The sequence below is a fragment of the Neofelis nebulosa genome, chromosome 6 (genome assembly GCF_028018385.1).
Source record: "Neofelis nebulosa isolate mNeoNeb1 chromosome 6, mNeoNeb1.pri, whole genome shotgun sequence".
In the NCBI taxonomy this organism is placed as follows: domain Eukaryota; kingdom Metazoa; phylum Chordata; class Mammalia; order Carnivora; family Felidae; genus Neofelis; species Neofelis nebulosa.
The window spans coordinates 80,393,291-80,420,905 of NC_080787.1; the positions used below are offsets into that span (position 1 = coordinate 80,393,291).

The following is a 27,615-nucleotide window of genomic DNA, read 5'->3' on the forward strand; positions in this document are numbered from 1 at the left end:
ACAGCCCTTGGGAAGACATAGTTGTGGGAACATAAAGGAAAAATGACCGAGACGATGTGGACACCAGAGGAGGAGAGGTCACTGGCATCTCTACCAACAATACATTTCCAGTCGCCTTTTGCTAAAGTCCTGTTGACTTTAATGGTTCTCCCAGCAGATGGGATGTTGAAACAATTGCATTGGGGGGGTTGAAATGTGGGTTTATGAGAGAAACCCACCTGCAAAGCCTGGGCAGAGCTTAGGAAATGGCAGACTCCAACTTGCCCCACATCTGAGGACAGCAGGGACAGCGTTGCAAGGGACTCTTACATGCACTGATGCCACCTTCAGTAGGTGCTGTGGGATGTGGGAAGCAGTTCTCAAATGAACCTGATGATCTGTGTGTCCATGGGCCCAGCGCCAGGGTCACTGAGTAAAATCTCCTGTTGTGAGGACGACAGAGGTCATGCCATCAGCCTCCTAGAACCCTATCAAGTTTGGGAGCCACTGGGCTAATGTAGTATTCTTTACAGTATATTTTTGTTTTTGCAGAAATTCCAGAGTACCTAATTCTTGTTCTCTTTTCCCTTTCTACTAGGCACTGGGAAATCATGAATTTGATAATGGCGTAGAAGGACTGATTGATCCACTCCTCAAAGAGGCCAGATTTCCAATTCTGAGTGCAAATATTAAAGCCAAGGGGCCACTCGCATCTCAAATATCAGGACTTTATTTGCCATATAAAATTCTTCCTGTTGGGGATGAAGTTGTGGGAATTGTTGGATATACTTCAAAAGAAACCCCTTATCTCTCAAATCCAGGTATTTTCTACTTTTATAGCACTTGTTGCTTGCAAATAGATGTATTAAATCAGAGCTTGGCATTATTTGTATGGGCTGTAGGCAAGAGTAGGAACAGCGTGCTGTGTTGGGCAAATGGCGTACTTAGGTTAACATTGATAAAACCAGTCTGGTGACTTCCACATTGTTCTAAATTACTTCTTATAGACATTGCTGTTTTGTTCACTGAACTTCTTTGTTGACATACACAGTATCTTTGTTTAATTCAGTGCATTCAAAATTGGACAAGAAAGCCATTTACATCCAGTACTAAACATTACAGAGTTACTTACTGGAGAATAAAAGCTGTATAATTCACTGCCCTATTGCCTGCAGAGCCAGAGAGCCCAAAGCTAGGGCATTACCTCAATTTACCTTACCTTTCCTTTTCTAGTATGATTATTATGTCTAGTTAACTCTCCTTGTTCCCTTTTTGTTATTTTTAATGACTTTGTTGTATCCAGCTTTTTGAGAAATACATATCCTTGAAAGGTCTCATGGTATACATATCCTAATGTAAATATTTTTTATATATGCTATATTTCATATAGTATATATATCTGTATGTGTATATACATACACATATAACCCTAAAATCATTCAAGAAACATTTTGGGGGCACCTGGGTGGCTTGGTCAGTTAAGCGTCCAACTCTTGATTTCACTGAGGTCATGGTCTCATGGTTCATGAGTTCAAGCCCTGCATCAGGCTCTGTGCTGACAATGGACCCTGCTTGGAATTCTCTGTCTCTCCCTCTCTCTGTCTTTCTCTCCCCACCCTGTTCATGTATTCTCTCTCTTTCTCTCAAGATGAATAAACTTTAAAAAATGGTTATTTTATTAAAAAAAGAAACATTTTTGAGCTACTTTTACAGGAACACTTTCACCAAAACACTTTGGCAGTAAGAACAAAAATGATATTTTTTCTAAATTATGCAAACCAATTTTCTTCCCATATTTGTAGAAAAAAAGGGGAAACTAACAGAAATAAAAGATACAGCATAGGGAAGTTAGTGGCATTATAGTAGCATTGTGTGGTGACAGGTGGTAGCTACCTTGTGGTGAACATAGTGTAAAAAAAAAAGAAAGGAATGAAGGAAGGGAGGGAGGAAGGGAGAAAAAGAAAGAAAAAGAGAGAGAAAGAGGAGAAGGAAAACTAGGAGCTGGTATTATCCAGAAATAAGGGTTTTCATTAAGAATTAACTGATAAAGGGCTTACTATCATTTAACAATTAAAAAATGATACATTTATTGTTGTTGTGACAATAGGTCTAAGCCATTGGAAACAGCAACAAGGTCAGCCCTGCTTGGCCCTGAGCAGCATGGCTCTGCTCTGAGGGAAAGGTTATACAGCCAGCCTGGAGACAGGGCAGGCACAGGCCTTCTCTCCTCTATGCTGGTAGGGGAGGTGGGGATTATCAGGCACTCCAGGTGGCAGGTAGGCATCTGTCCCACAGGTTACTAAGCCTTTGCATACTGTGTGACACACAGTCAATAAATAGCTGTTTTTGAGGTCATTATGGAGCCCAGGGGGAGTTGTGGACATGATGAGGCACCGGCTCTCAACATGTTTCAGAAGTGCTCTTCTATGAAGTGTGTGGTCCCACCAGTGGGACCTGAACAGTCTTAGGCTACTCTGAACCCCACCCAGCTGACGATAGTCCTCTGCTTCATTCTGCCTCCCACTCTGGTTGGTGATCCGACCTCCCCCCAGTTTGAGGGGGTTGCTGTGGTTCGGGGCTTCCAGGGGTTTTCTGCAAAGAGGAGCATATGCAGATTGCAGAGTGAACCAGGCTGCATGACTGCTAACAGAACAATTGCCAATGTCAGTAGGCCTGGGGTGACATGGCCCGGTGTTTGCTGCCCTTGCCCCTGGTTCCCATCAGGTTGGACGCTCCTGCTCTGGGTCCCCAGCTCCCACAGCAAACACCTCTCCCCCTTATTACACTTGTCTCTTACTGTCAGCTTCCTGTGCTAGCCTGAACAGCTGAAGACAGAGCCTGGGTCTCTTCTCAGTGAACATCCAGAACCTAGTAGAGAGGCCAGCATAGGATCCTTGGATAAAGATGTGGCCTTGAATATTTGAATTAATTATGTGTCTCCATAATTTCTATTCTACCCGCTGGCTTTTGAGTTCATTTAAAATAGAATGTAATTAAATGCCATAAGAGAGCTAAGAACGAAGTCAGGGAGTGGGGCAACGTCTTTTAGGAGCAGGGGGTGAGTGACTAGCTTGGAGGTCCTGTAGACTTGAAGAACCCCCTTGGCCACCTTGAGGGCACACAAGCATCCTGGGGCAAAGGGCATTCCAGCGGTGAGGTCACATGCTAGGACACAAGCCTCATGAGGGCAGGGACCTTATCTGTCTCATTCACTGCTCCATGTTTTGTATCATACTCAGCATGTGGGAAGTTCTCAATAAATGTTGCTAGAATGAACACATGAGAGCAGGGAAGTATGGGGGCCACAGTCACAAAAGAGCACATAGTTCAGTTCCTTGGAACACAGGTTCCAATCAGGGAAAGCAAAATTCTGGGTGAGGACTGGATTGTAGGGCCTCCTGAATGACTGATCAAGGAGTTCAGGCATGATGGGGAGAAAAGGTTATCCCTTCTTGAATAGTCGCCAGTAAGAAAGGAGAGGTTGTTGGTGGAAAGACATAGGGGCTTCAGAAATAAGTCCCCCTTTGCTGGGGTTCTGATAGCACCCCATATTAGCCCTTTACTAGGTTGTAACAGAAGGGGGATCTGAAGGGATGATGCTGTCATCGCAGCTCCCAGGAGAGAAAGGCTGAATTGTGTCGGGACTGATCCCAGCACTGGGATGGGGAGTGTGGGGGATAGAACGGTATTTCTAGGGACACTTACTTTCTACCAAGACCACAGGCCCAGTGCATGGGTTCTTCCTACAGATTTCTGGCCCCTGATCCAACCCCATCCCTCCAGTCCTGCTGCCTATGTACCCACAGGTATAACTGGTATTTCTAGCACATTTAATTTATTTTAGCTAGGTAATGGAATTCCTACAACCCCCTTCAAGATATCCTGAAACATATCCCATGCTTTTGTATATGTGTGATGACTGATCCCAAGAGGCTCCTGACACGTTAGGAGAATGCATTCCTTTGTTCTCAGAGGCATTTCTCTGAACTTTGTCCAAAGACTAGTTACAGCCAAACTAAAGCAGAGAATGGTAGTGTTCTCAGAAGGTCTCAATATTTATTCTTTCTTTCTTTCTTTCTTTCTTTCTTTCTTTCTTTCTTTCTTTCTTTCTTTCTTTCTTTCTTTTTCTTTCTTTCTTTTCTTTTTCTTTCTTTCTTTTCTTTCTTTCTTTTTCCTTCTTTCTTTCTTTCTTTTTCTTTCTTTCTTTTTTCTTTCTTTCCTCCCTCCCTTTCTTTCTTTCTTTCTTTCTTTCTCTTCCTTCCTTCCTTCCTCTTTCTCTTTCTTTCTTTCTTTCTTTCTTTCTCTTCCTTCCTTCCTTCTTCTTTCTCTTTCTTTCTTTCTTTCTTTCTTTCTTTCTTTCTTTCTTTCTTTCTTTCTTTCTTTCTCTGCCTTCCTTCCTTCTTTCTTTTTTCTTTTCTTTTCTTTTCTCTTCTTTTCTTTTTCTTTCCTCTGAGTGCCTGTGTGTAGGCACCAGGGCTGCTGACAAGACAAAAAAAAAAAAAATCCCTGCCTACTGGAGTTTACAGGTTTAGTGGGCAAATAAATGAGTAAGATATTTGGTGTGTCAGAAGGTGCTAAGTGCTAAACAGTAGGGGAACAGCAAGTGAGGCATGGGGGAGGACATACCTTGTCAATTTAAAGGGAGGCTCAGGGAACTCACAGAGAAAGTGACATGGCACTGAGGAGTGACCAGGGAGCCCTGGACTTCTTGGAGTAATCAGCAAGAAGCAAATTATTCTTGATGTTTTCATGGCAGACAATGGTGGCAGAGCTGTTACAACTCCTGATGTTTAAATGTCACCTGTGCGTCGGTGACAGCACTACAAGTCCAACGGCACGTCTGTGAGTTGCTGATTTTCAGGGTGTGGGTCTGCAAAGTCACACCCACACTCACCAGTCTGTCCCATGGGCGCAAGCTCCCCTTACTACTACAAGGGGGAGTAAGTGGCCAGAGAAGAATGTCCACAGCCAAGTGCCAGCAATGTGTGGCTGAGACCCTGTCTAATGCAGAGCTCAGTACTGCTCTAGTGTCGACCTTACCAAATGAGCAAGACAGTTGTCAACTGGTGTGTTAAGCTTGGCATTCAAGGACTAGTTGCCAGCAGAGTTTTAAGTTTGAAGATGGATTATCCTGAACTTGCAAACAAAGCCTTAGAGGTACTCTAGGTTCCTCCCCACCCACCCCCCACTCAGTTTTATTGAGATATAACCAACACACAGCATTGTATACATTTAAGGTGTGTCAACACCATAGTGACTTGACATGCATAGCACAACATGCTGATGTGCTCAGGCAAAAACAGATTTTTAAAAAATAGATAGGCTTCCAGATCTGAAGCCTCCTCATAGCTTGAGATTGAATTAGAGCAACATGGTATCATTCACAACCTTAAACTAATACAACATTAAGTGAATGTAACTGAAGATTATGATGCGAATTTTTATTGGCATTTTAGGGTTTTTATATTTAACTTATAAATATGTTTTGGTTTCAGTAATTTAAGAGCTTCGGTAGATTAAGGTGATTTGACTCTATGTGTTAGTATGTGTAATAAGTAATATAATAGAAATTATTAATAAATGTGCATTTTACTTATCTTGCTCCTTAGGAGGGAATTTAGTATTTGAAGATGAAATCACCGCATTGCAACCTGAAGTAGATAAACTAAAAACTCTAAATGTGAACAAAATTATTGCACTGGGACACTCTGGTTTTGAAATGGATAAACTCATCGCTCAGAAAGTGAAGGGCGTGGACATCGTGGTAGGAGGACACTCCAATACATTTCTTTATACAGGTAATTGTTTCAGAAGGATTACACTGGCCACAATATCCAGATAACTTACTTTGTGTCTTTGTCTTTGTAACTGTTATTATTATTTTTACTACAATTTAACATATAATATATATTATGTATATTTCTATGATATGTAATAGATGTATAATACACATACATAGTAACTTGTAAATCTTATTCAGAGACATTCCTAACAATTTATTGGTTTAATGATTATGCCAGCTCCCATTTATTTATGTATATTATAAATATATATAAAATATATGCATAAAATACACATGTAGGGGCGCCTGCGTGGCTCAGTCAGTTAACTGTCCAACTTCAGCTCAGGTAATGATCTCATGGTTCGTGGGTTCGAGCCCCGCATCTGGGCTCTGTGCCGACAGCTCAGAGCCTGGAGCCTGTTTTGGATTCTGTGTCTCCCTCTCTCTCTGCCCCTCCCTTGCTCACACTGTGTTTCTCTCTCTCTTTCAAAAACAAACATATAAAAAAATTAAAAAAATAAAATATGCATGTAAAATAAAAAGATTACTGTGAGGCCCCGGCCAAAAGTCAGTTTATATCAAAAAGCAACATGTCATATAAAAAATTTTAAGCATAAACAAAATAATGTAAATAAGGCCTTCATAGATCAAGGTGACAGGATTTGATTTGTAGGTTCACGAGCAGGAGCTGGAACTCTGGGTTCCAGTCCTAACTTTACTACTGTGTACCGGGACTTAGGACTACAAGCGTCCTGGAAGCAATAGGTACTGTTGCTCTTGAAGGCATGCACTGCCCCCCGCCATCCCCCCCCACTCCCTCCTTCTCTCTCTCTTTAGTGTTAGGTAGTTTTAGTTAGAAAACCTCTTTTTCTTCCTTCTGTTTGGAACCTGTAATGTCCCAAAACTTTTGAGTCTAGCTCAGTCAGTCTTTCCTACCATGCCCCCTGCCCACCACCACTACCTGGAGCATTGAAGTACTTTCAAAAATTAGGAAGAAGGGAAGGAGGAGGGCTTGGCTGGTAACTGACTTTTATCAGCAGTGCAAAGGCAGGCTTTGGTTGGGCACAACCCTCTCCTTGAAGAGATTGCTGCTTTGGCCGTCTCTGTGGGCTATCTAAGGTGATCCTATTTATAAAAGATTAAAAATAAAAAATACCCTGAACAGTACAAAAAAAATACCCTAAAAAGGTTAAAAAAGGGGTTATCACTAAAAAGAGCATACAGGTAATTTTTACTTTCTTCTTCACACTTCCAATTATTTTCAAACAACGAATGCATGTTGCTTTTGCAATCAGCCAAAGAAACACAAATTATGAAAAGAAAGAAACACAACCTAGGGTCAGAAGTCTTCCTTCCTGACTCACGTCAGAGACCTTGAGCAGGTCACACCCTCTCTGAACCTGTTAGCTTTGTTTCAAAATGGAGATAATACTCAAAGTGCCACATTGTTGTGAAAATGACGCGAGGTGGTGTGTGTACTCCTGGGAAGGCACTTCATAAAGTGTAAATAGCTGTGTTCTGGCATGCAGTGGTATGGAGACTGCCCACCAGTGAAAATATACCAATCAAAATGGTGACACTGGGGACCTACTTCATATAATGCTGAGGGTGCCTGGTGGCTCAGTCAGTTGACTCTTGATTTTGGCTTAGGTCCTGATCCCAAGTCGTGGGATTAAGCCCCAAGATTAACAGTCTCTCTCTCACTTCCTCTGCCCGTCTCCCCTGCTTGCTCTCTCTCTCTCTCTCTCTAAAATAAAAGAAAAAGTAAAGAATGCTGGTATCTACATAATTGATTCCTTACTAATTCAGTTCCTTCGTAAGTATTTTATCTCTTGCTAGACATAGGTTAGAGAAAAATTTCAAACTGGATTACATCCATTAATGGTTGTGATATAAATTAGTGGATTAAAAATTTTTTTAACAGACTAGACTAAAATAGGTTAGGCATTTAACATTATTCATATGAACATACATTGTTTCATGGCAAAAGATGTATGTGAGATGGTGAGGACAGCTAGCTCCCAAGTGCATAGCACGCAGGACATAAGTGTGACAAGAACAGTGGCAGGCACTGGTGGTGATGTGAATTTCTTAGTGTGAGCAGTATTGCGGTCAAACATCTGGGAGCCATTTAACTCCAGGGGAGTTAGATGGGCTGAGAGCACCAGACCAGGGAAAATCCGATCGGAGTAAGTCATGGGGCACCACTGGGTAGAAGTGAAGACTCTGGGGTCATGCTGGCTGTGCCACTGAGTGGTGGCGGGATCCTGTCTCTGTCTGATCTCCTCATCTGCAGAGTGAGGATGGAAACAACCCTATTATAAAAAGTCATCATGACTTGACCTATGTCATGAACAGGGGTGGCTGAGGCCCCTCAGGACAAGGCCTAGTATTTGAGCTGTCCTTATTTCAGTTATGTCCCAACTCTGTGGATGAGATCTGTGAAAAACCCTCCCTTGGTGCCTTTTCTTAGCTTTTCTCTGAGGCAATGTCAAAAAAACACAAGACACACAGCTGGACCTAGATGTCTGCCTCCACCCCCCTTCGTCCTGTGGGATAGTGTTTCAGACTGTACTGGCTTCGAACCATACTAAGAAAGGCATTGTACATGATGCCACAAACACACGCTCACAAACACACACACACATATACACACACACAAAAAGAAAACTTTCACGAAGAACCTGGAATGCACTCTGATATTTTCTGTACTACTGTTTCATTTTTTTTAAGTGTCAGTTACCACCCATTAAATTAATTTCCTCATATGGTAGCTGGCCCATATTTTGAAAAACTCAGCTCCAAATCAAGCATGAGCAAAACAGTGCATAAACAAGCAAAGGAATCTACCCCTCCTTTCAGATGCTAAAGTCATTTCCATGTTCCTCATGATTTGCCTTTACACCGTCTTACCCAGTGCCGTCCCACAGCACCAATTGATCATCCACAGCCTTGATGTGTGGCCATCGATTAGTGTGCCCTGATGGGCGTGAAAAGGCTCAGTGATCATGCCTGGCTTCCCATTAATGCTGCAGCCTGTGTCCTTTTGTCCCTGCAATTTCGTTCCAGCCAACAAAGTACTGCAAAACAGTATGTGCCTTTTGCTAAGTAGATGAATTTAGTTGCTGATGAATGACTGGATGAAAGAAAGATTTGGGCATAAATATCATAATTTGTTTATACATAAATCTTAAGGTAGATAATTACAGGCTCTGAAAGAAAACTGCCTCTGTAGTCTTAGTCATTTATTTCACATTTCATGATTGCTTAGCCAGATTAAATTTGTTCTCATGAAAACATTCAAGTTTAATACTCTTCATTTTGAGGGATGAATTTACAATTGAAGGTAATTCCAGGATGCAGTAGGGGATGAAGCATATTTGCTTGTTTAAATAAATTTGCACAGACTTAAAAAAACAAAAAAACAAACAAACAAAAATTCCTCTAAATTGTTTTTGGAACTAGCATAACTTAAAGTTAAATATGATAAGCAAATAAAAATATAGTTAAAATAATACATCCCTTGGAATTTTACGTCTTGCCATGCACATAACCCAACACACACACACATACACACACACACCTGAAAGAAAATTTCACAAAAAATCTGGATTGCACCTGATATTTTCTGTTCTGTTATTTAATTTAAAAAAAATTTTTTTAACATTTATTCATCTTTGAGAGACAGAGAGACACAGAGCATGAGTGGAGAAGGGGCAGAGAGAGGGAGACACAGTATCCGAAGCAGGCTCTAGGCTTTCAGCTGTCAGCACAGAGCCCGATGCGGGGCTCAAACTCACGAACTGTGAGATCATGACCTGAGCCAAAGTCGGAGGTTCAACCGACTGAGCCACCCAGGCGCCCCTGTTATTTAATTTTTTTAATGCTGGTTACCACCTATTAAATTAACTTCATTGTACTGTAGCTAGCCCATATTTTTTAAGACTCAGCTTTAAATGAGGCATGACCAAAACAGTGCATGAACTGCTCCCCCTGCAATGTTGAACATCATTCCAGGTTCTTTTGAGTACAACCATTGTGCACTTGGAGCTGACCCCAAGATTACCTGACTGCTCTCATGTCAGAATGAAGAGAAGGGGTGCGGCCTACTAGGCTTACAGAATCTGGAAGCTGCAAGGAAGAGAGCTATTCCCACATGTTTTCTCCAAAGGAACTAAATGCAAGATACAGTTATTACTTCTGAAAATAGCACTGTGAGTAAATGAAACTGCAAGAAGGTCGTGTTAAGATGAGAACCAGTCTCTCTCTCCCCATCCCATTCCTTTGGACTCTGCATTTTAACAGGCCATAGTGATAAGACAGTGTTATGATTTACTTTTAATTTGTTATATAAAACCCTGTTCTATAATGTAAAAAGTGAATGGGAAGTCTGGTACCTGGAAAGCTACTAGGCCATAGGTGTAGCTGGATCCTCTTGGGAAGAGAAGAGCATGGCAGACAGCTGGGGCAGCACTCCTTCCCCTACTCTGTCTCCGTCAAGCAGTGTCTCCTGACCTCATGGAGATAAAGCAAAGACATTGGGGCCTGACCCTGCAGAGCAGTAGAGATCCAAAACACTGGATACCTGTTGTAGCTTGGTAAATGTTGAATGAGTGAATGAATTTGTAGTGAATTCATGCCTACTGTACAGGACTCCCTTATTTGCTCCAACCAGCCAGAACTGGGTTCAGGCCAACAGCCTGGACTGGATTTCATGAGGGTTTTGTGCCCACTCTGGGTACGGCTCCATGACTCATCATCTCCTTCAGACCTCCCAGTCATCACTGAATGTCCAAGAGTGAGTATTTGAGCAGTAAATCTGGACACCATACAGATATGGAGAATATTACGTGGCTCACTGAATTCCCTTAAGGAAACATGACAGCTAAAGTGTCATGGTGTCATGGTTGGATACAGAGGTAGCCAAAGACACTGTGATTCGCCCCCCTGGTTGCCAAACACCTCTTGACTGGGAAAACAGGAGAGAGCCTTTGGTCTTAGATGCTTGAAGCTGCTTGGTGTAGCTACGCCAGAGGCCGGGGATGGAGCAGCAGGCCTGACTAGCTGGGCACCAAGGGCATGTCGGGCAATAGTCTCCAAACTGTGCCCTGAAGAGCACCCATGGCCAGGAGCCTGAAGCTGGACTCGCCCAGCACACCTCAGCCTGCACTATGAGAAGTCTGTTTTATGGCTCACATTGCCCCAAGGTTTCCTGCATGCAGGAGATCTAGTTTCTAAAAAAAAAAAAAGTTAAATCTCTTGTTTTATTTTTTTTAATGTTTATTTATTTTGAGAGAAAGAGAGCATGAGTGGAGGAGGGGCAGAGAGAGGGAGGCACAGAATCTAAAACAGGCTGCAGGCTCTGGACTGTCAGCACAGAGCCCGACGTGAGGCTTGAACTCATGAACTGTGAGATCATGACCTGAGCCGAAGTCAGCCACTCAACCAAATTAGCCACTGAGACACCCCCAAATCTCTTGTTTTACACATTTAGGAGATAAATTTAGGCCCCCAATTTAAGCTGAATGTCTGCGTTAAGGTCATGAAACCACACTGAAAGAGAGCTAGCACCAAAACCCATTCTCTTGACTCCCAGCCCTGGTTCTGCTTTACAAGCCCCACCCAGCTCATTAGTTGAGAAAATTGAATTGAGAGGAGTTGGAAGAAGGGGTGGGCACTCAGACCCTGCCCCCTCGGGGCATATGGATGTCACTACAGGGAAAGCATAGAAGTCTTGTCTGATCCATGGGAAAGTGTTGGCTGACCTACTTAAGCTTAGTCATTTAGCAAACATTTATTGAATGCCTGCTGTATGCTGGGCAAACCCAGGAGACACGGCAGCCCCTGTTTTCCTGGAACTTGTCTTATAAGGGATATCGACCCTGATCAGATTTTTTTAAGTATGCAAACAAATCAATCTTATCATATATAATTACAAAGCATGCTATGAAGGGAGAAGTTCCAGATGCTGTGAGAGCACCTATAGGAAAACCTGACCAACGCTGGGGGATCGTCACACAGTGTTCTCCTGAAAAGCTGACATTTGGGCTGAGATCAGAAAGACATCCAGGAGCTAAAGTTGGTAAATAATGATCACTCATCTTTATGGAGCATTTACCAACATAGGCTTTCCTCACTGCATTAACTTCTATAACCCACCCAGCAAGCATGGAGGCTGGTATTATTATTTTCCCCATTTTACAGAAGACTAAACTGAAGCAAAATGTCACAAATGCACATGTAGGCCTTTGGCTCCAAGTGGCAACCCATAGTCCAAGGCTTTGGAGGCAGGTGTGGCTTGGGAGTGAGAGAAGCCGAGAATGCTGATGCACAGGGCGGTCGGTCTAGATGAAGCTGGCAAGGCAAGAAAGGGCCACATCACGTAGGTTATGATATCCTTGTCAAAAATTGTCCTGTTTTTCCTACAACAGCAGGAGATACTTTAAACCAGGGAACACATGATCATATTTATGTTTTAGAAACCTCACTCAGGCTGCTGTGTGGAAACTGGATTAGAAAGAGGCAAAGGGGGGCTAGTATCCAAAATCTATAAAGAGCTCATCAAACTCCACACCTGAAAAACAAATAACCCAGTGAAGAAATGGGCAGAAAACATGAATAGACACTTCTCTAAAGAAGACATCCGGATGGCCAACAGGCACATGAAAAGATGTTCAACGTCGCTCCTTATCAGGGAAATACAAATCAAAACCACACTCAGATATCACCTCACGCCAGTCAGAGTGGCCAAAATGAACAAATCAGGAGACTATAGATGCTGGAGAGGATGTGGAGAAACAGGAACCCTCTTGCACTGTTGGTGGGAATGCAAATTGGTGCAGCTGCTCTGGAAAGCAGTGTGGAGGTTCCTCAGAAAATTAAAAATAGACCTATGACCCAGCAATAGCACTGCTAGGAATTTACCCAAGGGATACAGGAGTACTGATGCATAGGGGCACTTGCACCCCAATGTTTATAGCAGCACTCTCAACAATAGCCAAATTATGGAAAGAGCCTAAATGTCCATCAACTGATGAATGGATAAAGAAATTGTGGTTTATATACACAATGGAATACTACGTGGCAATGAGAAAAAATGAAATATGGCCTTTTGTAGCAACGTGGATGGAACTGGAGAGTGTGATGCTAAGTGAAATAAGCCATACAGAGAAAGACAGATACCATATGGTTTCACTCTTATGTGGATCCTGAGAAACTTAACAGAAACCCATGGGGGAGGGGAAGGGAAAAAAAAAAAAAAGAGGTTAGAGTGGGAGAGAGCCAAAGCATAAGAGACTGTTAAAAACTGAGAACAAACTGAGGGTTGATGGGGGGTGGGAGGGAGGGCAGGGTGGGTGATGGGTATTGAGGAGGGCACCTTTTGGGATGAGCACTGGGTGTTGTATGGAAACCAATTTGACAGTAAATTTCATATATTAAAAAATAAAAAAAAAAATTGTCCTGTTTTTCCTACAACAGCAGGAGATACTTTAAACCAGGGAACACATGATCATATTTATGTTTTAGAAACCTCACTCAGGCTGCTGTGTGGAAACTGGATTAGAAAGAGGCAAAGGGGGGCTAGTATCCAAAATCTATAAAGAGCTCATCAAACTCCACACCTGAAAAACAAATAACCCAGTGAAGAAATGGGCAGAAAACATGAATAGACACTTCTCTAAAGAAGACATCCGGATGGCCAACAGGCACATGAAAAGATGTTCAACGTCGCTCCTTATCAGGGAAATACAAATCAAAACCACACTCAGATATCACCTCACGCCAGTCAGAGTGGCCAAAATGAACAAATCAGGAGACTATAGATGCTGGAGAGGATGTGGAGAAACAGGAACCCTCTTGCACTGTTGGTGGGAATGCAAATTGGTGCAGCTGCTCTGGAAAGCAGTGTGGAGGTTCCTCAGAAAATTAAAAATAGACCTATGACCCAGCAATAGCACTGCTAGGAATTTACCCAAGGGATACAGGAGTACTGATGCATAGGGGCACTTGCACCCCAATGTTTATAGCAGCACTCTCAACAATAGCCAAATTATGGAAAGAGCCTAAATGTCCATCAACTGATGAATGGATAAAGAAATTGTGGTTTATATACACAATGGAATACTACGTGGCAATGAGAAAAAATGAAATATGGCCTTTTGTAGCAACGTGGATGGAACTGGAGAGTGTGATGCTAAGTGAAATAAGCCATACAGAGAAAGACAGATACCATATGGTTTCACTCTTATGTGATTCCTGAGAAACTTAACAGAAACCCATGGGGGAGGGGAAGAAAAAAAAAAAAAAGAAGAGGTTAGAGTGGGAGAGAGCCAAAGCATAAGAGACTGTTAAAAACTGAGAACAAACTGAGGGTTGATGGGGGGTGGGAGGGAGGCGGGGGTGGGTGATGGGTATTGAGGAGGGCATCTTTTGGGATGAGCACTGGGTGTTGTATGGAAACCAATTTGACAGTAAATTTCATATATTAAAAAATAAAAAAATAAAAATAAAAATAAAACCACCTAAATCAAAAAAATAAATAAATAAAAAATAAAGTATAATTTAACTGGAAAAAAAAAAAAAAGAAAGGCAAAAGGGCGCCTGGGTGACTCAGCTGGTTAAGTGTCTGACTTCGGCTCAGGTCAGGATCTTGTGGTCTGTGAGGTCAAGCCCTGCGTCGGGCTCTGTGCTGATGGCTGAGAGCTTGCAGCCTGCTTTGGATTGTGTCTCCCTCTCTCTCTGCCTCTCCCCCACTCACACTCTGTCTCTCTCTTCCTCAAAAATAAACATTAAAATTTTTTTTAAAAAAAGAGGCAAAGAAGAGGCATACAGACCGGTTAGGAGGCCATCGCAGTAACCCAGGCACAAGATAATGCTGACCAGGAGTGTGGCTTGCCTGAGGAGAGGTAGAGAAGTAGACAGACCAACCACTTCCAAGTAAGTTAAAAAAGAGACTCTCCCTTAGAAGCAATGGTGTGAAATATGCTAATTACTAATTACTTTTATCTGGTCCTTTCATAGGAAGTATGGAAGCTCTTTTTTTTGAGTCTACTTAACACATAACATTGTGTTAGTTTCAGTACACAGCATAGTGATTCAGCATCTCTATACATTATACTGTGCTCACCACAAGTTGTAGCTACCCTGTCACCATATGAGGCTATTATCATATCATTGATTATATTCCTTATGCTGTGCATTTTATTCCTGTGACTTATTCATGTCATAATCAGAAGCCTGTGTCTCCCACTCCCCTTCACCTGTTTTGCCCAACCCCTGCACTCCTCCCCACTGGCAACCATCAGTTTTTTTCTCTATATTTATAGGTCCGATTTTGCTTTTTGTTTGTTAATTTGTTTTGTTTTTTAGATTACACATATGAGTGAAATCGTGGTATTTCTCAGTCCAACTTATTTTGCTTAGCACAATACCCTCTAGATTCATCCATGTTATTGCAAATGGCAAGATCTCATCCTTTTTTTATGGCTAATATTGTGTTGCATATATGTACCACATAGGAAGCATGGAAGTTCTTAAACCGGTCCCATACACAATAAAATTGTAGCAAGGACTGCCTTGAAACATTCTATACTATATTTAACCAACTGAAAACCAGGTCAAAGGCCTGTTTCTTGGCACCTCTGTCACATGATCCATCATCTTGGCCCCTTCTGCCTACTGGCATGGCAGTTGCCCAGGCCTGTAATTAGAACTGTCACATTCCTGAGGAGCTGCTGTGGCCAAGGCCCCCAGGGCAGAACCCTGGTGGGTTCCGTCAGGCGTTCACGCTATTCTAGGAAATGCCCCATTTACCAACTCTAAATGTCAGCCCACAATTCCTTGGCTTCTCCATGTTTGGTTCCCAGATTATTTACTTACTAGATGGCTGGAATGGAGTTCTGGTGAATAATGTCTCTCCTGCCAAGATGACAAATTGGGTTTCTAAAGACAGACATGTGGCTCTGTGCGGAAATAATATTTTGGGCATGAGCATCTTTGGCTGAATAGAATAGTATGGAAAATGTGAAGCCCTGGATGGCTTTCTCTGTTAGTGGTTTTCTAACAGAGCCACTAACTCTGCAGAGAGAGCATTCAGCTGTGAAGGAGGCAGAGACTAGCCAAACTGGACCAGCTATTTCCTCAGCCTCTGGGAAGCATCCTCCTTGTTCCTGATTAAGTCCCTTTAAGAAGCAGATGATATGTCTTATGTTCTAACAAAAGGAACATCAAGGCCTTTCAGAACTGGAGAATGTCCCCTGTCAGATGGAGTTGGGGTTAGTAGCTCCTATTTGTAGAGTGCATGCTGATTTGATGAGGCATTTGACTGTATCCTCGAAATCCTGTTACACTCATTTCAAGTTTGATTATGTCTTTGTGAGGCAGAATAAGAAAGGCTAAAAAAAAAAACAAAAAAACAAAAAAAAGCAGGCTTGCCCTTCTCTGGGGTGTCCAGGAAACTGCCAGGGTCCTTTCTAAAACTGACAGTGCCTTTTCCTCCTGGACGAAGTGTTCTCTGCCATCTCGTGGACATGTTGGGAACTGCACCTCCCAATTGCACTTGCATCTCTGGGTTCATAGGAGGAACTACTGTCTCTAACCTTCCCCAGGTGAGAAGGTGAGAAGGGGCTACCACACCAGCCCTGGTCCAGGCTCCAGGATTGCCCAAATAAGAACCAGTGCAGAGCAGAATGAGGATGATGGCTGTGTTAACCTTCCCTGCTCCTCTGCAATGCATGAGATCATCTATAACTGTTAGGGCTGACAGCTGCCAGTCACCCATGAGATTGTACACCACAGGTGGAGATGGGGCAAGCCCTGCATGGGGCCTCCAGTCAGGTGCTTTTGTAAGAGTCAAGTTCCAAAACTTTGGTCTTTTTTCTTTTCTTTTTTTTTTTTTTTCTTTTTCCAGAGGGAGCAAGAAAATGGGAAACTAAAGTGGGCAACAGCTGTTTCCTGCTTCTGAGGTGCTGGTATTTGCTGCACTTCTGCTCTTTGGTATTAGGCTGGAATGGGGGCTGCTCTATAGGACCAGAGAAGGAGTGAGGTTTTCATGATATCCACCCCAGCTTGTCTTAGGTGAAAAGAGAAACCCAGAAACAGCTTGGGGTGGAAAGGTGCAGCACTGGATTTAGTGAGCGACCTTTGGCAACCGACTCTTTCAGGCATTGTGAGACAAGCAAGCATAGGCTGTGTTGGGCAGTGGAGAGAACAGAAGCTCCAGTTTCACCCCCACTTTCAGTCTGCTCTCCTTCACGTACCAGCCATACTGCACATAACGCATGTACCAGTGTGACCTTGGTCACACTGATTGCCTATGACAATCAATGTTCTCATCTGTAAAGTGGAGATAGTAATAGAACCTGCCTCATGGAATGCTTAGAAGATTAAATGAGATCTAGTGCACAGCTTGGCTCTGGGCCAGCTCTCATAACCAATCCATGTGAGTAACAAATGTGCTGAAGTTTTCCTGGGCCCTCTGTAAACCTCTAATAGGAAGGACTGGCCAGGGTGTTTGGAGGGTGAGTAGAAAGAGTAATGGGTCAAGGGTATCTGGGGTTTTTTTATGTTTGTTTATTTTTGAGAGAGAGAGAGCGTGAGAGAGAGCGGAGGAGGGGCAGAGGGGAGAGAGGATCCAAAGCAGACTCTGCACTGACAGCAGCAAGTCCAGTGCAGGGTTCAAACCCATGAACCCATGGAATCATAACCAGAGCCAAAGTCAGACGCTCAAGCAACTGAGCCACCTATAATCTGTGATTCAAAACTGGGCTCATTAGCTCTCTGGAGGTAAGATGTGAACTGCAGTGTGCCTGAAGGAGCGTTGCACTTACAGAAACATGCCAAGTGCTTAGAAGCCAGGGCCTGTGCCCCATACAGCAGGGCTCCCCACCCTTGTGCAAGTGTGCGTCCAGGAGGCAGTGGTGGGGGGAGCCCCTCAGCCTCTGGGTCTGAGTTGGCTCCCAGGCTGTCCCCAGGGAACCCCTTTGAGACAGAAGTCGGCAGAATCTAGCCTGTATGAGGTCTGGCTGGATGAGTAGTGTGCGTGCCAGTTGACTGCCAGGGTTAACGTGGCTCTTCTGAAAAGCACCTAAAGGAATTCCAATTTTAGCAGCAAAACCTGAGGACAGGCTCAGTTGTTTCTACTCATGTTCCACTAAGGATCCTAAGCTCTAGATTGTACGTCTAGGGTTTCTAGAGGTTGTCATCACCTCATAAGGGAAGGAAATACACATTTATTATCTACTGTGTGCCAGGCACTGTGCTAGGAAGTTTAGACCACCCTGTGAAGTAAGAATCATTATTTCGCCCATTTTACAGGTGAGGAAACTGAAATACAGGGAAGTGAAGTGTCTTGGCTATTCTACCCAGCTATTGAGAATTGAGCTTGAGTCAGGATAGAGCTGGGATAATCTTGGCCCCACCGCGTTTTTGTGTCCCCCACTGTACCAGGCGCAGGACCATAGATGTGGGAAGAGCTTACCAAACACTTGCTGAGTTGAAAATGGAAGGATTCATGTGCCAAAAGGGCCTTCGGAAATGGGCAGATGTCCAAGCGCAGCTCTGAAAGACAAGCTATGTGGGGCAGCAGCTAGCACATCATCAATTCAGAATTCCCTGTCATCTGTCCTGTGGCCTGCTGGCCTGCAGCCAAGCTGTGTACAAGGGCTGACTTGATCAGCTTTGGCTCTTCTGTTTTAGGCACTCCACCTTCCAAAGAGGTGCCAGCTGGGAAGTACCCATTCATAGTCACGTCCGATGATGGGCGGAAGGTTCCTGTGGTCCAGGCTTATGCTTTTGGCAAATACTTAGGCTATTTGAAGGTTGAGTTTGATGAAAAAGGAAATGTCATCGCTTCGCATGGAAATCCCATTCTTCTCAACAGCAGCATTGTGGAAGGTGGGTAAATGATGGCTGGACTTTGTTCTTGTTGTTAATGTTTCAGGGAAAGGCTGTAACACCTTTAAAGAATTGAATTCTCTCTTAAGTTTGCCCTCTTCATGGATAAGAAGATTGAAAATACACTCAAATGCCCAATATCCCATTTGCTTTCCCAGTTCCTCTCAGCATCAGACACCGTGTCACTGCCTCTTGTGTCTTTTCAAGCTTTGTCCAGGCATGGAAAAGCCACTCAGCTCATGTCCAGAGGAGAGCTGCAAAGGGGTTCAAAGCCCCACCACCAGCAGTGTGCCCACAGCAAGTTGCCCAGTCTCAGTGGGCTTCTGTTTCTTTATCACATGAGGGAGTGTCTTTTTTACTTTTTTGTCTGGGACTCAGAATAAAATACATCTTATGTCACCTGTTTACATGTGGTGTACATGACCACAGCCCTGGGCCTCTCTCACCATGATTGGACCAGGGAGAGATGGGCAGTGGGGTGCCCTGCAGAGCCTGTGCTCACAGCACAGACCATCTCAACAGCCAGAGGGAGAGGCCGGGACTGCACAGCAGAACCTCAGAAGGCCCTGTAGATCTGCCCTGGGGACCTTTCATCATCCCCACTCTTCCCCACGCCCCCCCCCCCCACCCAATGCTATCCCAAGTGGGTCCACAGGTGCTCATTCAGGTGTGATGAGTTGATGTTAGGATACTCAGTGCATCTTTAAGTTCAGATCCATTCCTAGTCTTATTACCAAGGAACAGAATTTTCTGAAGAAATTTTATAGTCAAAACGAAAATGTAGACAAATAGGGTAAAGAAATGTATAGTCACAACAGGTAAGCTAAATGATCTTTGATTCCTTCTCCAAAATTTAGGCCAGGGTGAGATCTGCCTTAATGGCAACCTGATTTTTTTGTTTTTTGTTTTTTGTTTTGTTTTCTTCTGTTTTACTTTTTTCTAGATCCAAGCATAAAAGCAGACATTAACAAATGGAGGATAGAATTAGACAATTTTTCTACTCAGGAATTAGGAAAAACAATTGTCTATCTGGATGGCTCCACTCAGTCATGCCGCTTTAAGGAATGCAACATGGGCAACCTGATTTGTGATGCCATGGTGAGTGGTCCCCAGGAGTGCAGGGCCTGTGCTTAGGGGAAGAGGGGAGGGAGGAAGGTTGCAAGGAGGGACAGCCTGTTACAAAATTCAAGGTCTTTAAAAATTAATATGCAAACAATAGCTTGGGGTAGATTCATACTGAGTAGTACCTTGGGAAGGGGCCTAAACTATACTAGTTGACCATCACTTTATTGCGCAAGAACTGAAAGCTTTATTGATAGGTATTCACCTTGGATGTCTGAAGTTTGGATGTTGCTTTCCTTTTGTAAGATGATCTGAATACGTGAAACTTCACTATTCTGAAGATGTAGACATAGTAGATAAAACACTTTTGCTTGGGCCTAAATTGGCCAGAGTGTCTCACTGATCTGCCCTCTTGGATCCGGAGAACAAGGCCTTGTGTGACTGGAAGCCTCCTTCACAAGCAGAGAATGACGACATGCAGTTATAATAAGGCCTGTGGCTGAATAGATCGCTCAAGAAAACACCCCACTGTCTACCTGTCTACAAGAGACTGGCTGTTGGCAGCCCCTGGGGAGCCATGCTGAACCAGGGTCCCCAGGCCAGACTTAACACTCCCACCAAAGTCCGCACCCAGGAGGCTGATTCTTTGTCTGTGCTTGGCACTGTGCTTGGTACCTGGAGCCCAGTGCCCGATATATATACTCTCAATAACTGACTGCCAAGTAAATGACAATGTCCGCACTTCCCAAGGTCAGACCAGTGCTGGCTCTTCTTTTGTATGCAGTCACACAAAAGAAGTAGCTAAAGACACTTTTCATAGATGCCATGATACTCTACATGGAAAACCCAAAGGATTCCACCAAAAGGCTGCTAGAACTGATACATGAATTCAGCATAGTTGCAGGGTACAAAATCAATGTACAGAAATTGGTTGCATTTCTATACACCAATAATGAAGCAACAGAGAAATCAAGAAATTGATCCCATTTACAATTGCACCAAGAACCATAAAATACCTAGGAATAAACCTAACCAAAGAATAAAAGATTTGTATGTTGGAAACTATAGAACACAAATGGAAAAACATTCCATGCTCATGGATTGGAAGAACAAATATTGTTAAAATGTCAGTACTACCCAAAGCAATCTACATATTCAATGCAATCCCAATTAAAATTGCACCAGCATTCTTCTCAAAGCTATAACAAACAGTCCTAAAATTTGTATGGAACCACAAAAGACCCCAAATAGTCAAAGTAATATTGAAAAAGAAAACCAAAGCAGGAGGCATCACAATCTCAGACTTTAGCTTCTATTACAAAGCTGTAATCATCAAGACAGTATGGTATTGGCACAAAAATAGACACATAGACAAAAGGAATAGAATAGAGTACCCAGAATTAGACCCACAAATGTGTGGCCAACTAATCTTTGACAAAGCAGGAAAGAGCATCCAATGGAAAAAAGTCTCCGATGCTGGGAGAACTGGACATCAACATACAGAAGAATGAAACTAGACCACTTTCTTACACCGTACACAAAAATAAACACAAAATGGATGAAAGACCTAAATGTGAGACAGGAAACCACCAAAACCCTACAGGAGAAAGCAGGAAAAAACCTCTCTGACCTCAGCCGCAGTGATTTCTTGCTCGACACATCTCCAAAGGCAAGGGAAACAAAAGCAAAAATGAACTACTGGGACCTCATCACGACAAAAAGCTTCTGCACTGCAAAGGAAACAATCAACAAAACTAAAAGGCAACTGACAGAATGGGAAAAGATATTTGCAAATGACATATCAGATAAAGGGCTAGGATGCAAAATCTATAAAGAACTTACCAAACTCAACACCTGAAAAACAAATGATCCAGTGAAGAAATGGGCAGAAGACATGAATAGACACTTTTCCAAAGAAGGCATTCAGATGGCCAACAGACACGTGAAAAGATGCTGAATATCACTCATCATCAGGGAAATAAAAATCAAAACCACACTGAGATACCAGCTCACACTGGTCAGAGTGGCTAAAATGAACAACTCAGGAAACAACAGATGCTGGCAGAGATATGGAGAAACGGGAACCCTCTTGCACTGTTGCACTCGTGCGGCCGCTCTGGAAAACAGTGTGGAGGTTCCTCAAAAAATTAAAAATAGAACTACCCTACAACCCAGCAATAGCACTACTAGGAATTTATCCAAAGGATGCAGGAGTGCTGATTCATAGGGGCACATGTACTCCAATGTTTATAGCCACACTTTCAACAACAGCCAAATTATGGAAAGAGCCTAAATGTCCATCAACTAATGAATGGATAAAGATGTATTTTATATCTATGATGGAATACTGCTTGGCAATGAGAAAGAATGAAATCATGCCATTTGCAGCAAGGTGGATGGAACTGAAAGTTATTATGCGGAGTAAAATTGTCAGAGAACAGATATCATATGTTTTCACTCATATGTGGATCTTGAGAAACTTAACAGAAGACCATGGGGGGAGGGAAGGGGGAAAAAAGTTACAAACAGGGAGGGAGAAAGGCAAACCATAAGGGACTCTTAAATACAGTAAACAATCTGAGGGTTGATGGGGGGGGGGGTGGGGGAGAGGGAAAAATGGGTGATGGGCATTGAGGAGGGCACTTGTTGAGATGAGCACTGGGTATTATATGTAAACAATGAACCATGGGAATCTACCCCAAAAACCAGGAGCACACTTTACACACTGTATATTAGCCAATTTGACAATACATTATACTTTAAAAAATCATAATATTAAAGAAGAATCCTATTTTGAAAAAAAAAAATAGCTAAAGAGTAGCCAGTATGGGAATGTTTAGAGAAAAGTCTGGAAGGAAACAAGCTGTTAGCAGTGCTTACCTCTCTTTTAAGAGGCAGAGGCAAGTGTTAAGAAAACACTTGCTTTTGCGCTATTTTTTTTTCAAATGAGAATATATTCATTTTATTTCTTGTAACTAAGCACATATTTTGTAAAAGAAAAGAATGAAACGGATTCACCCATTTCAGGAGGCCATCTCTGTGCCTCCAAAATTGCCAACTTGGAAATTTGACATGGAGGCCAGGGATCTTGTTGGCTTGAGGTCCTGAGTGGAAAGGTTTTCAGGTCACGCCTTGAGGAGCAAGTGTGGGGCCTGGAGGAGGTGGGGAAGGAGAGGTATGGTGGACCAATTTGCATGGAGGTCCTGTCCTGACACAAGAGCCAGTTTTGCTAATGCCCACTGGCCTGAGAGTAGAAGGGTCTTAGGAAAGGGGGCTCAGGGCTACTTGCTTCTAAGAGTCTGACACGGGACTGGTCACTATTTCTTATTTTTGCTTCTCAGAGCATAAAACTAGTTCTGACTGACTATACTTGAGAAATCTCTGGGAACACAGGAGCAGGAAGAAGCAGCTTTATTTCCATGGTAGAGATAACCAAATCCCTAAAACTGATACTATGGAAGAAGGTCTAGAATAACTAATGTAAATTCATGCTACTGTTGCAGATTAACAACAACATTAGACACTCGGATGAAGTGTCCTGGAACCATGTGTCCATGTGCATTCTAAATGGAGGTGGCATTCGGTCACCCATTGACGAGCGGAACAACGGTATGCTTCCCAGGCTCAGGGTGTCAGCTCAGGTCTCTCTCTGACCGTGCCCCTGGGTGGCCTCAGCTCATCTGTCCTGTCAGCCATGTACCACAATGTCAGCCTCTCCAGTTTCGGTTAACTGCTACTCAAGTCAGTGCCTAAGCAGAAGGGCACACACATGCTTGTGTGTTCTCATATGTATTCACACACAGAGTGGAGAGCGAGGGTGAATGGAACCCAATCTTGATCTAAACTTCTGACACACAAAACCAAATACTAATTATTGCTGATTACCAACAGCTGCCTCCTTGATACCTGGAAAGAGAAAGGGACAAACTGTCCATGTTCTGTGCTGGAAAAAAACAAAAACAAAACAAAACAAAACAAAAAAACAACACCCTACTGGATTAAATTCTTTTAGTGCATTTACAGATATCCAGGATCTTGCATGGTAAAACAAACCAACTAGTCAGATATTCAAACCGCTCTTGCAGTCTTCCCTGATCTGCTGTCAAACCAGGTAGTCTCAGTGTAAAGCCCCAAGCTCATCTCATTGTCAAACAAGGACAGGTGGCAGGGACACACTGCCTGTCTGGAGGAACTGAGCAATGCTCAGCACCCACTGAAGACCCAGCTATAAGCCAGAGATCCAGGGCAGAGCACTGGTGACTTTGGAGCCACAGCCATTTATAAGCACCTGTCATCTTGCCCAGTGGTTGAGAGCATGGCCAGAGGCCTCTTGAATCCATTCCCTCCCTGAGTGTCAGGAACCACTCACACAGCTGATGCTGTACTAATAGCCTTCCAATAGCCTCTTGTCTCCTTCATCTCCACCAACCCTAAAGGAAGCTGGTCTTGGGGTAATCTTATTCTCAAGCTGTTTTCCTTCTCACCCCATCTACAACTACCATCAGGCACAATTACCTGGGAGAACCTGGCTGCTGTGTTGCCCTTTGGAGGAACCTTTGACCTGGTCCAATTAAAAGGTTCCACCCTGAAGGCGGCCTTTGAGCACAGCGTGTACCGCTATGGCCAGTCTACTGGAGAGTTCCTGCAGGTGGGCGGTAAGTCACCCTTTGAAGTGAAGTGGGTTTGTCCTGCTGGTTGGCTTAGTTCCTCACTCCCCAGGACCTCCACTGCCAGATTTGTTTAGGTTTTCCCCCCACCCAACATGAATGCATAGTCTCTCAATGGTCATGGGCTCCCAGACCAACTGAGATTAGGTCAGGGTCAACGCCTCAATGCCTTGGCAATGAGCAGTAGTTGCTACGCCTGATTTGGATGTCAGATAGACTCACTATAGGAGCTGGCCCTCCAGACTCTAAGCAGGTCAGCGGCCTTGAGGTCTAGTTTCTATTAAAATCTTAGTTGTTTAAACACTCAGTATTTTTTTTTTTTTTAGAAAAAAACCAAAACCACCATTCTCCGTTCTATTCATAATTGCCTGGTACCATGCAGAGGTTCAAAGGAATTCAATATCCAATCAGTATTAGCGAGGATGATGTCTGGGAGGGGCGGCCGACTACATAGACACATCGGAACACCTGGTTCTAGTTCCACTGTGACGTGGGACAGGTCTTCAACCTCTCTGAATGTTCTGAAAACATCTGCCCTGCTCATCTCATGGATCACAGTGAAAACGGAATGAAAATAAATGCTTCCCAAATTGCCAAGGACTTGTGAATGTGAAACACTTTTGTCAGTAATAACTTCCACAGTCCAACGAATTAATCGCTAAATTTATAACCTTGATACTGATACCATAATTTGCCCCCCCCCCCTTTTTTTTTTACTGTAGATGGTGGGCCTCACTTGATAGTGTGATTGCTTTGTCAAGTCCTCCTTCTACAGAACCCCCAACTCTGGATTGAGGGGGGGAGCTGCAGATGGTGGTGGAGCCATAGCCTAATGCCTGTGGGGTAACCCAAACATTCTGCACTTTTCCAGGAGAGACTTGGGGGGACAACAGGGTTTTGGTGCTCCATCACAGTGCTGGGTAGTTACATGTCTTGTGAAAGTCATCCAAACCCAAATTATTATCATTTAGTAGTCTTCAAAATTAGAACAAATATTCTGTACCTCTCATCTATTTCTCATTTTCCAAAGCCATTGAACCAAGTGGCTGACCAACTCATTTAGGATTTTAAAAAGATGTGGTTTCTCCCTGCACTGTTACCCCTTGCCCATACTGAAGCAGAGCCAGTTTTCCTCCCAGTGGTTCTCAGACCTCCCAAGACTCAAGGATAAACCTAACCAAGAAATGCAAACGCAATCTAACCAAATGCTGCAATATCACCTCAATTCTTGCGGAAATTTCACTCAAGCTCAGACTCAGTGAAAACCAAGCCGAGTGCCCCAATTCCGTATTTTGGCCAAATCTCTTTCTTAGAAAACAGAAATTTCCCTCTGGATCCAGTGAAAACATACAGATTCGTTTCTTTTCTAGGAATTCATGTGGTGTATGATCTTTCCCGAAAACCTGGGGACAGAGTGGTCACATTGGATGTTCTTTGCACCCAGTGTCGAGTGCCCAGTTATGAGCCTCTCAGAATGGATGAGATATATAAGGTTATCCTTCCAAGCTTCCTTGCCAATGGTGGAGATGGATTCCAGATGATAAAAGATGAAGCATTAAGACACGACTCTGGTAAGCACAAGTGTCTCTTCCTCTCCCTACTCCAAAGTACTCAAGAACAAAACTGCGCCAAAGAGGGAAGCTACTCAGGATGCCAGGACTGCAGTGCCAGAAATCAGATCCTGCCCCTTTGTTGCCGCCTCCCTCCCGCTTTGTTGGAAAATAGCAGCACTGCTTTGGAGAATATGTGCCCTACCCCTCTTTGGCACATGTAGCCACCCATCCAAGCCCAAAATGTTTTAAAATTCTGTTTAGTATGTATAAGCAGCTATTTAAATTGTGAAATATCAATGGGTTTTGCACTTAACGAGAAACCTCATCTCTAGAACTTTAGATTGGATCTGGAAAATCCTATAAGCTTTCTTGAAGCTTTTAGTGTGAATAGGTCAGGTAGGAGTAGATGGGCTGTGCTCCCCTCCCCCTTTTTAGCACATTGGGTTGGTGGAGTATTGAAAGGAACAACCACACCTGACCTCAGTATTTTTGGCAGCATTTAGGGTCATTATACTGCAACCTCACTTTTAAAAATCATATGGAAGTCGGCTGATGGTAGATTTGAGTCCCACAGAGGCCCAGAGGATACCACCAGCACAGGGCCATTAAAAAAAAAAAAGAACCACTTCACATGCATGAAGTCCATTGATCCATTGATAGAATATACTACCCCTTCCTCTTCTCTAGGGCAGAAGCCAGCGTGCTTATAAAGCATGTGCACAACTTTGCATTTCCAGAAAAGAGCTCTGGTACTTCCTTGTCAGCTTTCCTGTGGTGGGCCTGCTGTTTCAGCCTCTTGTTTCAAGGAGGGTGGAGAGCAGAGCCAGGGCAAAGGAGGCAGCCTTCCTGCCAGGAAAGATGCTAGCTACTTCTGCACATTCCATGAAAGATGATGGAAGCGCAGGCTTTACAGAAGTGTCCTCTTGGGTCCCACATGAGACAGAGGCTGGGGGCTGTGCAGATTAAACCCAGACTGATTAAGTTTGAGAGAGGAGCTCACATAGAAGGCTGAGGAAGCCTTGGCCCTAAGGGTTCTCAACCCTAGCTGTGTATCAGACTTAGTTGGAGAGCATTTTAAATTAAATATCAATACTTTGGCCCCAGCTTTTAAGAGATTCCAATATAATTGTGTTGGGGGAAAAGACTCTTCCAGCAATTCTAATGCAGGGATGAGAACCACTGCAGAGTTCTTTTTAAAAATATTAGTGTATTTTTTTTGTGGAGGTATAATTGACATATAACACGATGTTTTAATTTCAGGTGTACATGGTTCAAAATATGTATGTATTGCAAAATGATCATCACAATGTCTAGTTAATATCATACATAGTCACAAATTTTTTTTCTCTTGTGAGGTAAACTTTTAAGATCTGCCCTTGTAGCAACTTTCAATATGCAATACAGTATGGACTCCAGTCATCATGCTGTACATTACATCCCTATGACTTATTTGTGACTGGAAGTCTGGATTTTTAACCCCCTTCACCCATTTTTCCCACCCCCCTACCCCCACCTCTGGCAACCGCCAGTCTGTTCTCTATATATGCAAGTTTGGTTTTGTCGCTGTTGTTTAATTCCACATACAAGTGAGAGGAGATGGTATTCGTCTTTCTCTGATAGATTTCATTTAGCACAATGCTCTCAAGGTCTATCCGTGTTATCGCAAAAGGCAATATTT

At 43.3% G+C, this 27,615-nt stretch overlaps 2 protein-coding genes across 3 annotated transcripts in view; one reads left to right on the plus strand and one right to left on the minus strand.

The window, feature by feature from the left end:
* NT5E (5'-nucleotidase ecto) overlaps window positions 1–27,615 on the plus strand; it is a 50,162-nt gene that overhangs the window by 19,671 nt on the left and 2,876 nt on the right. For both annotated transcript variants that reach the window (XM_058734634.1, XM_058734633.1), the window contains exons 2-8: window positions 578–800; window positions 5,589–5,777; window positions 18,458–18,655; window positions 19,599–19,753; window positions 23,221–23,326; window positions 24,223–24,372; window positions 25,755–25,955. In XM_058734634.1, coding sequence (XP_058590617.1) covers window positions 578–800; window positions 5,589–5,777; window positions 18,458–18,655; window positions 19,599–19,753; window positions 23,221–23,326; window positions 24,223–24,372; window positions 25,755–25,955 — 1,222 coding nt within the window. The remainder of the gene's footprint in view (window positions 1–577; window positions 801–5,588; window positions 5,778–18,457; window positions 18,656–19,598; window positions 19,754–23,220; window positions 23,327–24,222; window positions 24,373–25,754; window positions 25,956–27,615) is intronic.
* The window catches only part of SNX14 (sorting nexin 14), a 97,411-nt gene continuing 88,401 nt past the window's right edge, over window positions 18,606–27,615 (minus strand). The window contains exon 31 of the transcript XR_009263105.1: window positions 18,606–18,717. The gene's annotated coding sequence lies outside the window, so the exon portion shown is untranslated. The remainder of the gene's footprint in view (window positions 18,718–27,615) is intronic.